Here is a 16209-nt window from a genome sequence, read left to right as displayed (position 1 = left end):
CTGGAAGAGTGGTGAGTCTTTGCTGGAGTGGCCAACCGAGGAGGTCACAAAGGAACCCAGAACAACATCCAAAGAACTTCAGGCCTCACTTTTCTCAGCTATGGTCAGTGTCAGCGCAAAAATGGGAGAGTTCATGGCTCGTCACATTTTACAAAAAAACTTTTTTTTTTTGCGCCTTTGCGCAATTTAGAATCAGCAGTTAACCTAACCCCACTAGGTGCATGTCTTTGGACTGTGGTAGGAAGCTGGAGTACCTGGAGAGAACCCACGGAAACACAAGGAGAACATGCACGATCCACACAGAAAGAACCCGGTGTGAACAGTAACAGTGCCAAAAGTCTAGTTTATTTAACAAAAATTTATTTTGACTTCTAGTTCTAGTTTTTAGTTTAGTGTTAGTTAAGTATAAAAACCTTGTTACACACTAAACTGTGAGCTGATATGAAGGAGGTGCATGTACGAGATCAGAGGATGGAAAGTTCTCTGACGCATTTATGATTGATTGATAGCAAACAATACATCCAGCCTCCTGAGCAAATACCGTCTTTACACTCAGCCTGTGTCATGATTTCATTTTCATTTCTCATGGGTTTTGTTTTCACTGGCCACAAAACAAATAGTCTGGCTTTTTTTTTAATTTCACAATTGAACTCATAAAGTTACTAAACTACTTGACACACATACAGTCCGGTGTACGTTAGTGAAAGAAGCGCTTGAGCCCTAGGTGCAACATTCGTAGCTCTTTAGTGCCATCTAGTGGTGACTTGAAACGAATCAATTTGCAAATCTGGCAGAAACATTGGATCTCATCATTTTCCCTCTGTCAGGCGTGGTTTACACTAAGACAGGTGATGCACTGTGCTGACAAATATTTCAGAGACGAATATAAATGAAAACAGTTTGAAAATTATGCCATGCCTGTAAAGTACACACAGTATGCGTTCAGCTTGTATACATATACTGTACATTTTGATAGTTTCTTTTGCAAAGTATTTTTTTCTGTTCTTTTACATAAAAATGCTACTTTGTGAATCCCGATCCCAAAGCTCCCATAAAATTCATTCAAAAATACTAAATGCCTCATATAGTGACATACTCACACGAACAAGTGACAAATTAAAGGAAAAAACGCCTCAAGCTCTCATTAAGGTTTTTTTTTTTTTTTTTTTTTTTTGATCACCAAAACGTGTAAGTGGAACAGCTACAATGTGAAAACGGACTCACCAAGTTTGTGGAAGTCCACCGGAGGGACGGAACACCATTCATCAGAAGACAGATTTTCATCCTGGATGAGAGCACTCCCATCAGGACAGAAATGATGAAAGTGATGGCTCCAAACAAATTTGTACACATTTGCAGTGATGATTCACCTCTGGGGGGCAGGTGGAGCCAAAAAGCATTAAAAAGCAAAACATTTTTGCTTGTGAGTTTTATTTTTGCGCCACTGTTCTGAGCCTTTGATCGGAGGAATACAGACTTACTGAGTTTCAATCCCTGTTGTGCTGTTATATGACATATATGCTTAGCATGTGTCAAACTCAGTGCAATAAACAAACAAAAAGAGGCAAAAATAAAAACGGCAAGAGAAACAAGATTTCATTACATTTTATTCTGTTAAAATGACCGAGTGTTGCATCTGTGGTGTTATGGCACAAACTGGTCTCATATACAGATTGCAGATGAGAAAAGTCCATTTAGCTTCCTAAAACACAAGTCTACAGTTTGCACTGCAGTGAGACAAAAAACTAAAATTCTTCCATTCCTGGTGGGCTCCTGGTTCCACAAATAAAAACAAAAAAGTTTGTGGCTCTCAGTAATAAAATAAATAACAATGTAGACAAGAAGCCAAAGATAAGGAGTGAAATTTCATGTCTTTATCACAAGTCCCAGTCAGATCACCTGTCCGGCAATCTTTTAAATGACGCCGCCAATCAGCAGCCACGTGTAAATTTAACATATTAAGATTTGGTCGGTCTGATCCAATAGTGCCCCCCCTGTTTTTTCTTTATTATTAATAATATAATTGTGGTTTCTCTATGCTTTTATTGAACACGTCGTGACTTTATTTTGGAAAGTGCTCGGCCTTGATAAGCACGAGCCACACACCGTAATAACCAGGACACTGGGTTGCTTCCATCTGCTGCTCTAACCTGAGTGAGTGTGGTCACCTCCTCTTCTGCTGGACGCAGTTCCGCTGTGAGGAGGAGGAGGGCCTGTGGAATGTTACAATATAACGTATAATTGAGCACTTTTGATAATGATATGTTGTCAGCCGTGGCGCGTCGTCCTCTGAGACGCAGTCTGCGAACACACAAGTTATTTTCTTTTTTTTGTGTTCGCAGTCAGCTGATTGGGGAAGTGTGACGGCCGCTGGTTAACAGGCACACTGAAACAGAAGGGTGTCATGTCACATTAGATTTGTCATGCAGCCTCACTCCACCAGCCCCAGCCTCACACACACACACACACACACACACACACTGCTCCCCTCGGTGGTAATGGTTTGAAACCCACCCACCCCTCGTGGAGGACTGTGTGTCAGCGCTCCAGAGCTCATTAGAAAGTCGGTGCCGTGAGATCAGTCCTTACGCACTGCTCCCCGCTCCTTCAGCCGGGCCGCACCGCCGCTGTGGGTACAGCACTGGCCTCCTCTGCCTCACACCCCTTCTTTCTGTGCGGGTTTTGCAAAATATTGATATTCATTTAAAAAAAATAAAGAGGAAAAAAGCAGGATTTATCGTTGCAAGCTCTCCGATGAGCGGCCCAATTTATGGCGTATGCTATCATTTAGCCTCTGATCACGATTTCTTAGTAATAATAATAATAATAATAATAATAATAATAATAATATACAAGACTTAAAATGTATATAAAAGATTTGAAAATATTTTATTATAATAATAAAATATTTTTACAGATTTTTCAGAGCACAATTTGACAGCTCACTGCACAGATACCTTTACTTGAAATATTCATTTATAAAACCTTCAAAACAATTAAAATTAGGCGCTTTAAAAAATCTAATAAGAATAATATGATCATAAACGGCTCATTTAACCGTTAAGCTGTGTTTTCAGTGAAGATGAGCAGATAGCAGAAAGGTGAGCTTGTTTGTGGTTTTGTTTCCAGATTTCTGAGTTCTGAGGTTTTATTTGTTATTATTATTATTATTTTATTGTTATTATTTTTTTCTTTAAAAAAATTCCTGAAAAACAAACTAAACAAAAACGACATTTGAGATTCTTTGTTCTTGCTTGAACAGCAGCTCTCACGCTGCTGCTTCTCTTCTTAAGTTTCTAATCTTTGAATGATTTCATTGATTTGAGGCATCAGTGAATTTATATTTATATTACGTTAAAAAAAAACAAACCCAAAAAACATGAATAAAACTGTTTTTATCAGAAAGTAAAATCACCTAATTATTTGTCCAAAACGTATTTTCCTACTATTAATATGATAAAAAACAAAAACAAATAAAGCAAATACTATTTGTATTTATTTATTTTCATTTGAAATAAATCTCCATTATATTTCTATCCTGAGTCTCCGGGCCCTCTGCGCTTTGTAAAGCGGGGGTCCCTTATATATTCTCACTCGCTCTCATACTGATCGCAATTGGACACAAGGGGGCGCTCGAGTCCTTGTTTGGACACAATAAAGAAGGCGAGCGACCGCAACTGGAAGCTTGTTGATTTAAATGGCGGTCTTTATGCTGTTATGTCACAGCGATCATGGAGTTTGTGGTTTTATTCACCCCGACATAAAACACATCAGCCAGGCTTCGTTCACTTCAAGCGCATGCGCTGCCGGGCTCATTCTGATCAGGAAAAGGTGAGTGTCAGAGACTGACGAAGCTAGTCGCTGTTTGAACCCTAATCAGCACCGTCCACTCATACACCATCCAAACACACACCATGCACCCATACAGCTCTTCATTTAAAGCAGCTTTGAAGTTTGTTGGAGTTTAGTTTTGCATGTTTCCTCCAGTGTGAGTCAGTCAGTGAGCTGTTTCCAATAATACTTGGTCCTAAATTACTTTCCAAATGATTTTGGATTATTTGTCAGCTTTCTGCAGTCGAGTCTTAAAATGGTGCTAGTCTGACATTACTGACATCCCTCCCTGCATCTGCAGGCCCGGAGACAGACGAATACTCGGCTGTCCCGAGTGCCCAGTTCCCCTCCTGTCGTTCATCCCCAAAGGAACCAATTTAGGGAAAAATTAACAACAATTTAGGCTTAGCCACCATCAACGCCCCTGTGTATGCTAAGGATGGGTGAATGGAGGTGGATGGATGGTTTGTGGTCCTTTGAGGCGTTCCCAGTTGACCTTATCGGTCGGCAAAACTCACACTAAATGTCTGCTTCCGGTGTGAGCCACACATTAATAACAGACTCCTAAACATTGACCGGAAGTTTAAAATCTCTCATCTCTCCTTAATTTGACTGAGAACCTTCACCGTCTCATCACACACACGAAAAGGAGATTGGGAGGACGAAAGCATCTAAAGTTGTGTGTGTGTGTGTGTGTGTGTGTGTGTGTGTGTGTGTGTGTGTGTGTGTGTGTGGGGGGGGGGGGGGGGGGGGGTGATAATTTGCTCTATAGCCGTGTAATCCCGCCCGATTTCATCTAATACCAGCGCTCCGACGCAACGGCGTGCGCGCACATCTCCAGATGTGATAATGGGCGCGTTGTGGAAAGAAAAAAATCCAACCCGCTCGCCTTATTGTAAAGCTTTGTGGGATCAAAAAATAAGGTGTGTGTGTGTGTGCATGCTCTCTATACGTGGGGATGTGCGGGGACTGGAGCCTGAAATTCCTCCGCAAAGAAAGAAAGAAGGACAGGAAGAAAAAAAGAATTACAGGATCTGGAGCTTTTTATCTGTGTTTTTTTTCTTATGGTTTGTTGTCGTGTTTGGTGTGTGGTTTCAGGAACGAACAGAACGAATAAGAGAAGCAGGTTTGCAGGTACTAACCGAGTTAACAATTAATGGAAATTAATGGAAAGGTTTGACTTCTCTAAATAATTCCGCACTTGTGTGTAAATTCAGGAAACAGCCGAGCGCGAATTGTTCGGGTGTGTGTGCTCGTGTTACTGGCAGGATGGAGATCGGATCCTTTCATTTACACAAGCGGGAGCGTTTTAGGCCGCATACGCGTGTGGAACGTGTCCGGTGGAACCTTGTAAGTGTGTGTGAGGCCGGTTTACATCGCACGTTCTTACGCACAGGATTCTGGATAATTAAGATTGTTTTTTAAAAAAGCATCAAAGCAGGAGAGAGGAGGAGAGAAACGGATAAAAAGGAGCGTGGAAAAGGACGGAGGGGGTGTGTGTGGAGCTGATTTATCTCCGGAGCCCCCCCACATTCACACTCACGCACCCCACCCCACCCCCGGTCATTTCCATATATTGAAATGCGCCCCCAGTACCTCAATTTTCCCGGAGCTGTCGTGCGTGCAAAGGAAGGCGCGCATGTGACCACCGCCGATCTGACGCCCCCTCCCCCCGTCAAAGTGCTCCAGTGTCCGGTCACCCGGTGTGTGTGAGAGAGTGCGTACTGAGGTGTGCTCGGAGAATAAAAGTGCTGAGCGCGAAACTGTGAAGTTAAAAAAGGCGGCGTGTGGCCTACATACGGAGCAGCTAACATCCTGCTGTCTGCTCTTTATCTGCGCGCACGCACCTGACACCCCCCCCCCACACACACACACACTTACTTTAAACACAGAGATGTAATAAAAGATTAAATATGGACCTCAGTGAGCCACACACACACACACACACACACACACACACACACACACACACACACACACACACTCTTGCTGCAGCATTAAACGTGCAGCCTGACTGATTTATGACGGAATCAGGCGACGCGCCGAACATTTACATATCCCCCCCCCCCCCCCCCCCTGGCTCACTCCCCGAGTCCGAGCACCGCTGCGGGCTTTGATCAATGTCCCACCGTGACTTAGTGTATGTACGGGAGCAGAGGAGGAGGAAGAGGAAGACACATTCTTTGTTGCCGACAGATGGAGATGGGTGTAGACAGAGGTCAAGGTTGGCGTTCTCGGATCTGCGCGCGGGGGTAATGAACAACACAAAAACAAAACCTTCTTAAATAAGTGCGGGTGACAGAGGACGCTGATGGTCCGGGCCTGTTTACAACCACGTTTAACGTCACATTCGTGCCCCACTGTGCGCGCAAAGCTGAAGCGAAGAGTTTATCACACGGAGCCAATTTTCACCCCCCCCCCCCCCCTCCCGCCCCAAAACAAAAAAACAAAACAAAAAGACGCTGATCAGGAAGTTAGAACAACCTGTCCACAGTGATCAGTCACGTGACAGATTCCCAGCTTGCTCCTGGATGTTTTCTCTCTCTCCGCTCCTCTCTCTCACTCAGGTGCACCTCCGCGTGTCACCTTCTACAGTTACAGGATCAGGTTTAGTGGAAGCGGTGGCCGCCTGTCGCCAGCACGAGCAACAGGCCACCCAGGATACCAGATGCCCCGGACCGAGAGCGAAACAACCCCACTTCACCCCAACTCCACCCAGCCCGGTTTATCCCACTTTGAAACGGACCAAGTCATTTATCAAATGAGAGGCACCTTTAACCCGTGTTTAACGCTTTCAGAGAGGAAACATTCAGCACGGAGTTTGTTTGTTTTTTAACGCAGCTTTTGAATGATCAATGCACACCTCAGGGGGGAAAAGAGTACATTTCTAACAACAAATCGCTACAAACGTATCCCTAACTGCACAAACTAAACCCGGGAATCCACAATGAACGTCCACGTAACGCCTAAGAAAACAAAACAAAACGCGCTCCGTGAAGACAGAAGAATGAAAGGTTTATGCCTCTCTCCGTCGTCACTGAATTCCTTTGCTTTTCACTGCCTGCCTACAATAGATAAATAACTAAATGTCACTTACTGTGATATTTTAATCCACGCAAACGTACATACACACACGGGTTACAGTTAAAATCTGACACGCTGGATTAAATAATCCACAAATCTCTTATTTACACTCACACAGAATAGCTCGTAACACGGATTATTATTATGATTATTTTATAATTATTATTATTGTACTTTTAAACAATAACGCAGATGTTGTAGTTTACTGCTGCTCTCCTGTTTCGTATCAAACTCTGAGCAGTAAATCAAACCCGTCTGCTCCGCTCAGCTTTAAATCTGCCTCAACTTCACCACACGCTCGCAAACGGGATAATCACCCTATGTGGGATAATCGTCGTGCACGCGCCCCCGGCACAAACACACACACACACACACACACACACACACACACACACACACACACACACACACACACACACACTCTCTCGCCTCGCTACCGGTCGGTCTAATAAGCCACGCAGCGAGTTGCAACCTGCAGAAATTTTTCACTCACTGGTCACGCTGAACCTCCGCCTCCTCTTCTTCTTTTTCTCCCCCCCCCCCCACCCCCCTCTTCCTCCTCCTCCTCCTTTCTGCCTTGCCTCCCTCCACCTCCACCACCCCCTCGGTATTAAGTGCGCGTCCTCTGCGGTCAGTGCGCGTATCTCCGGGTCTCCAGAAGCAGCCGCCGGATCCTCCTCTCTCCTCCCGCTCAGCAGCCGCTGGTGCTTCGCGAGCTTCTTTTCCCCGGGAGATCCTCTCCGTCTGCCTCTCTTCCCCCTCCCGGCATACCGCAGCGATCTCCTTCTCCGGTTCCTCCGCCCGGCCCCGGCGGTACTCTCTCCTCTGTGCGTCCTCCGAACAAACCGGCGGAGTCGCGTCTTTGCTGCCGTTCTATCACCAAACCCCCTTTATTACCAGAGTATTTACAAGCTCTCCCCCCTCCTCCTCCTCTTCTTTTTCTTCCTCCTCTTCCTCCTCCTTCTCCTCTTCTCCACCCTCCACCACCACCAGCAGCAGCAAAACACCCTCCCCTGCGCACCGTAAGCAGCTCGAACCTAAGGCTCATCTCAAAGTTGTTACAGCGGGCACTAACTGCCCCGCCGGTGGCGAGAGGCTTCAGTTTGGATAGGGAGAAAGAAAGCAATGGGTTGACCCTGTAGTGCTCATCGTGTGTGGGCACATACTCCCCACACCCCCACTCAAAATACACGCTCATGTCTCTGTTAAAGTTCTGCACAGTGTGCGTGACGCTCGCGTGAATAACCCCGGCATGATCTTCAGGACACGAAGCAGTTTCTTAAAACCAATCAGTACTAAAAATCAAACCCTGTTTGTAAGTTGGAGTGAAGGCTTTGATTTCCTCTGACCTTGTTAAGTCAGGCTGGTGTAAATGATCGCGCATCAGTGTGCTGTACAGTCTGCCTCACTCACTTAAACAGTCATAAAACAACGTTCGTGTAAATAATTTCTTAAACTTTTTAGGTTTTTGGAGTCTGACACTTTAACACTGTTCCAAAACACGAGTGTGTGTTTTATGATTATTGTGATCATTATTACTGCGGGAGGTCAGCAGTGATACAGCCCACTTTGCGCATGTGAAGCCACCCAGGTTATAGACGGTGCCTGTGCTTCTTTGGCTGCCCGACCAGTTTGTCCTGTTCACTGCAACCGGATAGCTGCTGTCTGTCATTTTAACACACGCATCGCTCTGTCTGATACCCCCCCCCCCCCCCCCCCCCCCCAAAAAAAAAACAAAAACAAAACCTTCCGAGCTTTAAGGACACATGCTTGTCCGTGCGCATGCCGTCCACGGTCCAGATGAGCTTGTGTCCGTTCTTCTTCTTTTTCTTATTTTTGCGCGCTTTTCTCGAACAGAAGCCGCTACATGCGACAGACTTTTGCACACACACGCGCGCGCGCTCTCTCTTCCTGTATATATGCAGCAGTATCATATCCGCCCCCTCCAGTGAGCTCCTGTCCGCGGTTTCCCTTGCCCTGTTTTGCGTCCACCTCTCTCTCTCTTTCTGCATATTGCTTTCATTAGACATCTCTGCCTCTCTTTCTCTTTCTCTTTCTCTTTCTCGCTCACACACACACACACACACACACACACACACACACACACACACACACACACTCCTCCCTCCCTCCAAGTGCCTCTTGTCCGGCCCCCCTGATCTCTGTGTCCATTGGCTTCCACCGGGTCTATTTCTCATGTCCAGCCCCCTCCCTCCGAGCTCTCTGTCTCTCCCTCCCTCTCTCTCTCTCTAATGACCGTCCATTGGTGTTGTTACTGCGCGTCCCGTCCGTCCCTCCTCCCACTCCCACTCCCACTCGGGTGCCTCGGCCCTGCCCATGTTTTTGTATGTCGGGTGTCTGTCCATCGCCTGACGTTCAAGTTCGCCGGGAACGTCACGTCCGTGCACTTGAACTTGCACGGCTCAGAGGGGGGTGGGGGGTGGAGGGGGGGTTGAGGGGAGGGGTGGCGTGTGTGTGGGGGGGAGGGGGGGCTTTTGCCATTTTTTCCATCTCTCTCCCCTTCTCTCTCTCTCCATCCACCTCTATCTCACTCTCTCTCTTTTTTCTCTCTGCTCTCCTTTCTCAAAAAAGCCATGACGGCGATCCCGCGATCCATCTTCGCCTCCGCGCCATCTTTATATTATTTCTAATTTATTTTTATTTTTTTTCCTCCCCTTGCCCCTCCGCCTCCTCTTCTCGTGGATGTCAGAGGCGTTGGATGAAGATATTTTTTTTCCTGCCCCACCGGAGTCTCCTCTCTAACCCTGGCTCTCCCCGATGTGATCCGCGCTGAACGCCGCCGCCGCCAGCCACCATGTCTCGCCGCAAGCAAGGCAAACCCCAGCACTTAAGCAAACGGGATTTTTCGCGTAAGTAAAAGATGAGAAAAACAAAATGTCATTTCTGGGTCCCTTTTCACTTCATTCAGCTACGATTTTTCGGGGGGGGAGGGGGCGGGAGCGAAGCTGGAACTCCTGGACACCGGACGCACCGCTCGGACCCGCGGTCATCTGGACTTAAACAGCGTGGCGAGAAAGTGCGACACCTCCGTGCGTAAAAGCTGCTCGGAGATCTCTTCCCCCCTCCTCCTCAAAGCCTGTCACAGAGAAAAAGTTTTGCGTGTGTGGGTATAAACCCGCCGCAGCTTCTCGCTTCTGTGGGCTGTTAAATGTACTCGCTGTGGCTCCGGTGCCCCCGCGGTCGCTCCGGTCAGTGGAAGCGCGCAGGGCTGCCGGTAGCAGAGCGCGTCCTCTCCGCGGAGCTTCGTGGAGAACTCACCCCGGAATATCGCTGCCTGCTAGTTCTGCATGCTGCTTGTTCATCTGCTCGCTCTCACATCTCTTCTTTTTTTGGGATTATTTTCAGAAAACCCCCCAAAACAAAAACAAAAAAACTTGGAGGTGGATTTTTGGATCGAGTGGAGGGGGGGGGGGGGACAAAAATCTCGTGTCTGACAGTCTCTGTATCAGCAACACGGACGACACAGATCGATATTTTTCTTATACTTAAAAAAAATCCTTGTGCCTCTCGTGTAAAAGCTGTTTATTGATGTTTAGTTTAGATGAGAGGCTTTCTTCCTGAAAGTGCAGATCCTCCTGCAGTTCAGAGTTAAAGACAAGAAACAGCAACAGGACGACAGCATAGCCAGCTCGGTCTTTTTGTTCGTCTTTTTTTTCTCTCCTTCCACAGAGATAAATGTGGACCAACTTAAAAAAAATAGATTCCCAAGCTATACAGAGCTAAGGTAAGATATGAATGCCAGCCCGTTGGGTTTTTGGAGCTGCAGCGTGTGTGAGGGGGAAAAAACTGACAAAATTGTTTGAACTCCGTGGACACAATCTACTTTTACGCACGGCGTTCTTTTATCGCCGGATCTTTTAATTAATTTCACTTTATCAGAGTTATTTCAGCGTGATATTTTGAGAGAGAGCAGATGAGTGTGCTGAGAAACTGCAGGGCAATTGGCAAAGTGGCGTTTATCACCGCGCCATGTGCCGCACGGTGCGCCGCCTCGCAGCGTTTTCAGCGACGGAAAGTGCCCGCAAACACGAAAACGAGGGAATTTGGGCATCTTTACGCTTCGGTGTTTCGGTATGTTGACTGGCTGTAGCCCGTGTTAGGCTGTTGGAGTGAGACAGAGTGTGTGTTTCTGTATGAGTCTGTGTGTGTGTGTGTCCAGTTGGGTGACAGTCACAATGACCGCGTGCCGTCGCTAGGAGGCAGAGTGCGATCAGAAAATCCGGCTCTCGACTTGGACCTGATGAGTTTCACTGCCGCCCCTATCTGCACGGGCTACTATTTGGCGATCTCTTTAGAATAAAGGGAGAGTGTACAAGACATGGGGAAGGAAAGAGGGAGGGGGGGAGAAAACAAGAAAAGCAGGGAGACCCCCCCCCCCCCCCCACACACACACACCACCTCCACCATACATCCCCATCCTGAATTCCTCTTCATCACCTCAAACCTACTTTCTTTTTTATTGTTCTTGTGCATCATTTATTTACACTCAGAATATACATCACCTCTGCAGACTTTTGACCCCTCCCCCCTACCCTTTAGCTCTCACTTGACACACACACACGCTTATTTTATTTTTGCATAAATTTTGTTACTAAAGCAATTCAGATTTTTTGGCCTCAGAAAAAAACCCAATCAACATCGTGTGGTCAGTTTTCAGTTTTAGCACCTGTGTTTTTAATATCGATTTTTTTCCCTTCTTCTTCTTTAATTTTTTATTACATTTCAGTTTTTTATAGAACATCATTTTCATCGCAGCCCCAGTGCTTGCTTTTACACATACAGACCAGCCTGGATTTAAAACGTTAACAGTGGGGTTTTATTGTTTTGTTTATTTTTTCAGTGATGTTTCCTCCTCTAGAATAAACTACATTATCAGTCATTTTCATGTTTTGCCAAGATGGTATTTAAAAAAAAAAATTTATTCTGGGAGGCAGTCAGCCAGCAGTTTAAACATCTACTTTTACAGATCGATGAGAGAGGTGGAACTTTAACGGTGGACTTAGCTGAAATGATTTTCTAATTGATGAAACATTTATAACTTTATTTTTTACAGTTATTCCACCCCCTCCTTTAGGAAATGTGATAGCTTTGTTGTGCATGTTCCGACATGTGGATTTAGACACATAATCCTCCTCTCTGCTCCTCTCTGCCTGTTTATTTCATCTACCTGCACTGCTCTAAAAATAGACACACGGCTCTCATTTAAACACGTTTTGTTGAATTTAGCGTTCATATGCTTTTTGAATCAAATCTTATTTAAGGTCTTTCGCCCTCCTCTCCTCATTCTCTGCTAAACACCCCTGACATCCCCTCTCAAGTTCAACTTTAGAGGTGAGGGGCTTATGCAGCTTCCATTAGATTTTGTTGTTATTGTTGTTTTATCCGGAGAATTTAATGCCCCCTTCTTCTTCTTCTTCCTCCCTCCTCCTCCTGGGAGCTGTTGTGTAACTTGTGTGGCATTGTGTTGACCCAAGTTAAATCAAAGAGAAGTGTGACTGTGTGAGTGTGTGTGTGTGTGTGGGTGGGGTGTGTGTGTGTGTGTGGGGGGGGGGGGTGTTGATGGGGCAGCAGCAGGGCTGCGGTCTTGGTGGAATTTACCATGTTATCTTCATGTCCCAGTTTGCGCACAGATGTCGCGCAGGGTTGCGGCATTCTGATGATATTTCCTTGAGGGGATGTAGTCCACGTTTAGACCCCCCCCCCCCCCCCCCCCCCCACACACACACACACACACACACGCAGGAGCTCTAACCTATCCCTGTTATCAGACAAAATCTGTACCAATCAGCCAGACAGTGAAAATTAAAATCTATTTTTTGATTCTCTGTGGTCTTAAGTTCATTAAAATGTGAAATTGGCGGCTGAGTAAAGAAGGTCAACACGCATCAGGCGGCTAGTGCAGAGTCACACTCTTCACCTTGGACTGGAAGATTTTCTTTAAAAGAGGGACGGTGAATTATGTTCTCCCGTTTCGCCTCCCTAATTCGGCCGACTGCGCCGCTCCTCTCCCTCCTGCTGCAGGACGAGTCTGGCCTCCACAAAAGGCTTCTTAAAAAAAAAAAGCAGCGTGGAGTTAATCCGGCCTCGGAGGGGTGAGGAATCGGGTTGAACGGCTCATTTTGGGGCGATTTTCCCGCTGTACAAGAGCCTGGTATCTAAGAACTATAAGTCAGCCACATGTAATCGAGGCCGAGGATTGAGGGAAGAGTTTTATTTCGCCCACACGCATACATGCACACACACGGGCACGCGTGCACACACACACACACAGACGCACTCTCTTCGTGCAGCCTGCCCTCTCTTCCCTTTCCCCGGCACATATGTTGGACATGTTTGTGACAGTTTTCCCTTCTGCTGATTACAGGATCAAACCCTCTACAAACAAGGTTAGGCAAGTCAAACTCGTCCACATCTTTAGTTTTTTTTATTTTATTTTTCTTTCGGTGAATACTGTGTTTAAGCATCATTTTCTAAGCTCTCATTGGCTACCAAATTGTTATCTTGGAGCAATCTGATTGGAGCTTTGCAGCTTTTCAGGATAGAATTTCCCACCATTTATTGTTGTGATCCACACCGGCTCGCGTTGTAATCATTTTCCCTGTATTACATGCTTTTCTATCATTACAAGGCACATTTTCTCACCCCCCTTATTGTGCGTGCCGCATGCCGACCTTTTATTTAGCTTTGTGTCTCTCTAACTGTGATCCACACTGAGAGAGGTTTTGTGGATTCTTCCTTGTCATCAATTCTCACAAAAACAAAAAAACAACTGTATTAATAGGTTCGAATTACAGGAGAGAGAGAAAAGGAAAATATAAACATGTGGTTTTTGCTTTTCTGTTCTGAGTAAGCATCGCCTTCTAATTTCCCTCTTTCCTCCCACCCCTGTCTTCTTCTCTCCCTCTTCCCCTCTGACTCGCCAGCAGCTGAGCCCCTCTCCACGGCTGTTGTCTCGTCGGAGGAGCTGTCGGAGCGCTGCTCGGAGAACTCGGAGGAGAGTGGCAGCCTCAACGGGCACCACCCGGGCTCGAACGTGGGCCGGCTGGCCCGGCTGGGTCATGACGCTCACCCGTCTCTGGAGCAGGACCTGCTGACCTGCGGCCAGTGCCAGGCCACTTTCCCCCTGGCGGACATCTTGCTCTTCATTGAGCACAAGAGGAAGCGATGCCACGGTCCGCCCTGCCTCACTGTGGGCAGGGGGCTGGACAAGCCCCCCTCACCCTCCCCTGGCTTGGCCCTCACTCCTTCGCCTGCAATGGGCTCCCTGCGCAGCCGGAGGCTGGAAGTGGGTGTCCAGGCCACACTGGCAGACGAAGATGATGACCGGTTCTCATCACCCCGGGGCATTTGCCCCAAACAGGAGCCCCTCCCAGGTAACCAGAACTGCTTTCACACCAACCAACACACATCACCTCTTTCTGGATACAAGCACAGCCACCATGTGGCAAGATCATATCCCCAGAGGACCCCTCAGTATCAGCTTAAGTGTGAACAAACCATTCAGATCAGACAGAAGCCAGAAAGTGACCAAGACACAGTCAGAAATGTCACCCGTAGGTGTTCTAACGCGCTCACTGTCGAGATTATTTCCTCAGTGTTTTGGATGCGCTCACTGCTGCAGATGAGCAGATGTGTGTGCTTTCTGCAGCCTGAGCTCTTGCTTTCATTATTTCACATTTTATGTCCAAGGAAGCTTTTTTGTTTGTTTGGGGTTTTTTTTTTGAGACACACACACACACGTGACAGAAATCTGATTGGCTGTTAGTGGTTAGAAGGGGGTGGAGCGTGTGAGGTGTTTGTGTGTGTGTGTGTGTGTGGGGGGGGGGGGCTTTGTGAGACAAACAACACAGGTGTGGCGAGGGTTCACCAGTGTTGACGCCCTGTGGTTTGATTTAGGGCGTCTTTCTCTTCTTTCTTTTCTTTTAAATTTTTTTTTACATGTGTGTGTTTTTATCAACAAAAAGCGTGTGTGCACCCCTTCTACAGTTCCCCTAAAATTCCAGTGTGTGTGTCTGTGTGTTATGGAATGTGAGTGTTTTCCCAGTTTGCCCAGCTTGGCCACAGTGACTGAATCCCACAGGCCAGTTGCAAAGAGCTAAGGGTGACCTTGACTTTGTGGTGCCACTGGTCAGCATTAGTTGTGTGTTTGTGTGTGACTTTGAGTCTGGGGAGTAGCTGCGGCCTCTTTTTGAGTTTGGGTGCAGAGAATCTGTGTGCATGAAATGTGTGTGTGCGTGTGTGTGTTTTTCCCTCTCATGTGGCCCTAGCAGATGTGTCCTGCTCTTGGTGTGGTTTTCACCCCCCTCTTTCCCACCGCCACATCTTACCCGACTAAATGCAGCCCAGCTCTCCATCAGCTTTCATTCTTCTTCTTCTCTGAGTTTACCTCCGTGCCAGACTTCATAGGTAAAACTGGCTATTTTTCCTCCACTTTAGCCGCTCCGCCTCTCTTCCTTTTCCCAGGAATCAAATGAGAGGCGAGCAGAGCGAGGGAGGGGGGGAGAAAAAAAAGTTTTGCTCATGGAGGGAAAGTCGTTTATTTAAAGCGTCTTAACGCCACTAATTATTTGTTGCGGCGCCATTTCTTTCTTTCTTTCTTTTCTCGTGCATTTTAATTAGCAGTAGTTTTTAGTGGCGGGCTGCCTGTACTAAATTAGCTGTTACAGAGAGAGAGAGAGATGACACGGAGCAGCGGAAACGCATTCGCGTTGAAACGCAGCACACTTTGTCGCTTGAACGTAACTCGGGAATCCTAAATGTTGCAGTTAGTTTTTTCCGCTTCAGCGTTTGAGGAAGCAAACGTGATCGAAACCACCAGCTCAAAATTTACAGTGGAGGCGAGGAAACGGGATGGGTTTGACCTTTGACCTTTGTCTCTACGGCTCTAGAAAGACTTTTTTTTCACTTTCTGTAGCGTCTGCATGTTTGATTGCACACTCCCCCCATACACACACTCCCACTCCCACACACACTCAGACGCTCACCAGTTAAACTGGGTTATTAGAGCGATTTACATCATAATACCGGCGTCTGGTGGCTTCAATAGCGTTGTGTGTGGGAACGTCTTGGTAGGAACAGCTGTACGCTCAGAAGGCAGCGTTATATATCTTGTCTGATGTCGATGTCGAGGTGGACGGGAGACCGGCCGAGCATTATTATTAAATGTTGGGAATTTTCGTCTGGAAAAGGAAAACCCCAGCCTTTAAACTGTCCGTCTGCTTTATTTACACCCTGTCCGCTCTCCTTTTCCCCCCTTCCCTTCTCTTCTTTTCT

General features: G+C 46.7%; 1 protein-coding gene across 2 annotated transcripts in view; it reads left to right on the top strand.

Moving 5' to 3' along the window:
• Positions 1-2939: 2939 nt before the first annotated feature.
• Positions 2940-16209, top strand: part of bcl11aa (BCL11 transcription factor A a) — a 59486-nt gene continuing 46216 nt past the window's right edge. The window contains exons 1-3 of one of the 2 annotated variants that reach the window (XM_082558113.1): positions 2940-3831; positions 9626-9785; positions 13860-14309. In XM_082558113.1, the coding sequence (XP_082414239.1) occupies positions 9731-9785; positions 13860-14309 (505 nt within the window). In that variant the 5' untranslated portion in view covers positions 2940-3831; positions 9626-9730. Of the gene's footprint in view, positions 3832-9402; positions 9786-13859; positions 14310-16209 lie in introns of those variants that run through there. The other variant, XM_082558114.1, reaches the window with a different exon arrangement.

Source organism: Aulonocara stuartgranti (assembly GCF_965226115.1).
Source record: "Aulonocara stuartgranti genome assembly, chromosome: 13".
In the NCBI taxonomy this organism is placed as follows: domain Eukaryota; kingdom Metazoa; phylum Chordata; class Actinopteri; order Cichliformes; family Cichlidae; genus Aulonocara; species Aulonocara stuartgranti.
This window is presented reverse-complemented; position numbering and strand designations above follow the sequence as displayed.